This window comes from Penaeus vannamei, chromosome 20 (assembly GCF_042767895.1).
Source record: "Penaeus vannamei isolate JL-2024 chromosome 20, ASM4276789v1, whole genome shotgun sequence".
NCBI classification, from domain to species: domain Eukaryota; kingdom Metazoa; phylum Arthropoda; class Malacostraca; order Decapoda; family Penaeidae; genus Penaeus; species Penaeus vannamei.
The window spans coordinates 12270162-12275018 of NC_091568.1; the positions used below are offsets into that span (position 1 = coordinate 12270162).

The 4857-nt window shown below is 33.1% G+C and overlaps 1 protein-coding gene across 1 annotated transcript in view; it reads right to left on the reverse strand.

Moving 5' to 3' along the window:
* The window catches only part of LOC113801194 (uncharacterized), an 8708-nt gene continuing 3851 nt past the window's right edge, over window positions 1-4857 (reverse strand). Inside the window, exons 3-6 of the mRNA XM_070135019.1 lie at window positions 2590-4058; window positions 2105-2261; window positions 657-812; window positions 1-443 (exon numbers count right to left, since the gene is read on the reverse strand). Of these exons, the coding sequence (XP_069991120.1) occupies window positions 105-443; window positions 657-812; window positions 2105-2261; window positions 2590-4058 (2121 nt within the window). The 3' untranslated portion in view covers window positions 1-104. The remainder of the gene's footprint in view (window positions 444-656; window positions 813-2104; window positions 2262-2589; window positions 4059-4857) is intronic.

Here is a 4857-nt window from a genome sequence, read left to right on the forward strand (position 1 = left end):
AAACTTTGATATGTTTATTAATGTCCCTGAAAATTTTATTCAGGATGAGATATCTTTACAGAGAGTCTACTTATTATGTAATCATTATAAAAATATGCATATAATCAAATAAATGATATACTACTAATATCAGTTAATTTCACAATTTTCTGATCATTAGCACCTAAAGCTTTCTCTCCACACGGAGTTCTGTTATGCATCTTTGCAAAGTGTGTGTTTCTTTCATGTTTAGAATAGTAGGCTTTATCACAAACAGAACATGGAAATCTCTTAATTCCACTGTGTCTGTCTAAGTGAGTCTTAAGGTGTTGCTTCGTGTAGAACCTGGCATTGCACTGTGGACAAGCGTGTGGTTTTGTACCTGAGTGGTGCATCATATGGCGAGTGAGCACCACTCTACGGTGAAATGCAGCACCACATTCACTGCATATGTGTTTTCTGTCCTGTTAAAGCAGAAAAAAAAAAAAACATATCAATAAATAAAATACGTACATAATTTCCCTTTACATGACATGCACAAATCACTTACAATTTAATCATCAGAATAAGAAAATGTTACCTGATCTTAAATCAACTACGTAAAGAACTTTAAGTTTACTGAGTAATCATAATGAGCTAAATACAACTTCTTCCATGGACAATAACTGGCTACTTACTTGGTGAGAGAGCATGTGCACTCGTAGGTTGTATTCATTCTTGAGAACACTGCCGCATGTATCACATATGTGCAACTGGGAACACTGAGTCTTTACGTGTTTGTTACGCTGGTGTCTTTTCTCAAACACCTCGTGACAATTAGGGCATGTGCGGTCCTTGAAAGAGCAAGACACGTTGATAGTCATTTAATTTCTTTGAAAGACAGAAGTAATTACTAACAGCACTGCAGTTTTCATATAGCTATTGGGGACAGTTCTTACAAAAATGGACACTCATGATTCTACCCATCAGAAATAGATTTATCTCTGTCAGTATTATTGACCAGCAAGAAGATACTTTTATTAACCTATCTAATAAGAAGTTCTCAATAGAGACAATGAAAAATCATGGAAAACAAAAAATATTTTAGAGATGCTTAAACATAAAATAGTATCATATATTCCAATACTTTAACCTGTAGTCTTAAAGATATTGAAGTACTGTAATCAGTTATAGGCTCCTAAGAACTTAATAGTAAGTAGGTTAAGGTTCCTAACATTTTGTCCTTGGGTTCAGCATAAAATTTTCACTCATATTAAATGGAGTGTGGAACTACTTACACTAATAAGCCACAGCTCGTAAAATACTAATCAGCGTAATAAAAATGTTATGATTCTATTTGAAAGGCTTGCAGCTGATCTAAGTTTCATATGATGAAAAAGTAACAAGGGAAAATGCATAAGTTTAAGCTGTAAACAACAACTAATTTTGCATATAAATGTTATATACTTGTCAAAATGGTTTAAGCTATTTTAGCTCATTTCATCAACTGTTGTTCGATGACCCACATTAATTTTAGACAAGGCAATTTTACTTTCAAACTACCTAAACCTACACCATTACAATTGACTTTATTTATCCTTTTGCTTTTAGACGATTTGACAGATGAAACATCAACAAAGGTTTAGCTTACAACACAAAAGTCCAAAAACAGTATAACATTAAAAATAAGCAAAAAGTGGGTAGGTAAAGACTTGGCATATGTTCTGTAAGTGAGGATGAGAATTATGCTGAAAATTACTCTGGATGAGTTGTGAACGTTAGACATTACAAGGTAGAATATCCCTTTCCCTAATCCTACAATGGATAAATGGAAATACATCTCTATTTAGTCTAAGTTGATCTGTTGGAAATGTTTTAAAAATAGAAGTTTTACTGTAATTACTAAAAAAAAAAATAATGAGGCTACATGAAAACTGCATGTTACATACCATCATCTCTCGTAATGATGTTTTATTTCAGGTTTATTTGCTACTCAAGGTGTATCTGGACACTGAAAACTTTAAAACTATGCTCAACAAATGCCAGATAATCCATTTAAGTTACCCCAGGTAGTAGGTACCAAAGTCAAAGTTAAAACTACACTATGGCTTGGGGTAAACTGATGATGTAGTTCCTTTCTACTTACTTCTAAAGTAGGATGTAGAGAGGATCGATGCTTCTGTAGTTTATCTTGTGTTACGTAAACAAGACTGCAGTCGGGGCATCGGAACATACAAGGTCCTTTGGTCAAGTGGTCGAAGAATTTGCCCAAACTGTCACTATCCTTTTCACAAGTAGGGCACCTGGAGTTTGAATATGAATTTATACAATCAGATTATGCTTTTCATTATTCATGGACTAATGCCAACAAATGTTGAAATAAACATAATAATAATGGAAATTATTATTAAAAAAAGAAAAGAAAAAAGAATCATATGATACATAATTGCTAACAATATTTTGTGTCACTTTGAATTTCATTGTAATGTAATCAAATTGTAAGTCAAAACTATGGACTGATCACTCCAAAATAAATACATTCTTTAGAGCTGAGATTACAAAAAAAGAAATTGGGAGAATGAAAAGGAAAGGAAGAGAAGAAAAGAAATATGATTTTTGTGTGTGTTTTACCTGAAGGATATCAGCTGTTCACTAAGATAGGATGGCTGATATGCTGTATAAAGCTGAAGCCTGTGCCCAGATAATGTGTCGACTATCTCTAAATCTCCTGTCTGCTTTTTGTCGCCCTTCTGTTGTCGAATGAGAAACTCGGGGAAGTACCAAACCTCTTCCTCAGATAGCTGAGCTTGATTTTCTCCTGTGTTTACATGCTTGACAAGGACTACAGATCCATCTGGGCATCTTTCAATGACTGGCTGGATTCTACTACATACATGTATCCTGAATTCTTGAGCATTGGTATAACATGAACTGCATTTCAGACAAACAAATATGGTCACTTTGGCTTCTATGACTCTTATCTTTGAGGACTCAATTGCTATTGCCAAGGCATCACCTTTGACTTGGGATACTGGCATTTCTGTGGGCTGATGCATCTGCACACTCTTTTCTTTATCTTCTAAATGGACTTGACCTGTTATTAATGGAGAATACTGCTTTGGAATATTATCAATCACAGACATATTTATATCATGGATAAGCTCTTGTCTACTGTCATTACTTTTATTCCAAACATTTTTGCTGTAACTATCTTGCCCTTCAGTATGAGATATTTTGTTGCACAGTTCCAAGCTTGCACTTTTGCCTTCTGCGTTCTGATTCCCTTTTCTGGATCGTGGTTTCTTCTTTGCCTTCTTGTCATCTATGAATTTTCTTTTCTCACTTTCATGTCTTAATATGCCACCTGAACTAGTCACTGGAACTAAAAGCTCATCAAGGCTATGAGATTCTTGTTCATAATTCTTATTCTTGCTCTCTTTGTGTCGCCGTCCTTCACCTGGAGATGTGCTTTCCAGATCTTCATCCTGGTTTTGATTCTTTAATTTCTTGTAAGAAGTCATGAATGGTGGCTCAGTCTCACACATGTTATGCATGGCTAAAACATGTTCATGCAGTTCCACCAAGTCTTCACATTGTTGTGAGCAGAACTGGCACAAAACCTGTGTTGCTAGAGGTAATAGGTCTTTCTCATTAATTTGTGGTACCTCATCACAGACAGGATATTCCCTTTTAACATTTGAGTTTGATATTCCTGAGGGCACCACATACAGGGTTGGCTTTGTAGCATCAGAACTGATAATTTCTTGATGAAGAATTGTACAGCCCTCTAGCCTAGTGTGTCCCACACGGTCCGCAGCTTTGCCTGAGAGATTCATGAGCACATTAGCAGCTTCTGCCTCTTTTGTTGTTGGCAGTTGCTGAGGGAGACACTCTGTCACCTTGTCTTCAGGCTCTTGTCCTGATGCTATGATGTGTTCACTGTCAGCCTTTTTGTCACTTCTGTAAACTCTATCTGCTGCATAACACATTATCTCATCTGATGTTGATGGATGATAACTAGTCAGCTCTTTGCCTTCACTTGGTGGTACTTCAGAAGTAAATGATCCTGTTAATGGTCTTTGTTGCTCAGCTAACATCATCTGTAAAAATGAGAATGTATATCTTTCAGACTTCCTTTCACAATTATCTTGAATTTAAAAAATCACCTTGAATCTAAAAAGTAGGCCTAGAAATCAAGAGATTTTCATAAATATAGTTTACTCTGCGTATAACACAGAATCTTTTAAGATAACCCTCAACTGCATGCCAATAAAGACCTATAAAGAACCCATTTCTGTACTGAATCTCTATACTTTATAAATATATCATCCCCTTATAAATTTTTCAAGAAGAAAAGGAGGGATTTAAACTCCTTACTATTAGGAAATAACAAATACTTTTATCCACATGTTCTTACTGTTACTTTTTAGTTTTCCTGTATGAAATATTTGTAAAATTTAGTTTATCAGTCTATGTAAAACTAAATTGAAATAACATTAACAAATGGTAATTAACGGGTATTAACATTTCTCTTTGCATACTTAATATAATATATCATGCATTTACAATATAACCAAATATTACACTAGCCTAAAAATGGGATCATATAAAAAAGAAAAAGAAAAAAAAATCACACACACACATATGTATATATATATATATATATATATATATATATATATATATATATATATATATATATATATATATATATATATATATATATATACATATATATAATATATATATTATATATATTATATATATTATATATTTATAATATATATATATATATTATATTGTATATATATATATATATATATATATATATATATATATATATGAATATATATATATATATATATATATATATTACACACACACACACACACACACACA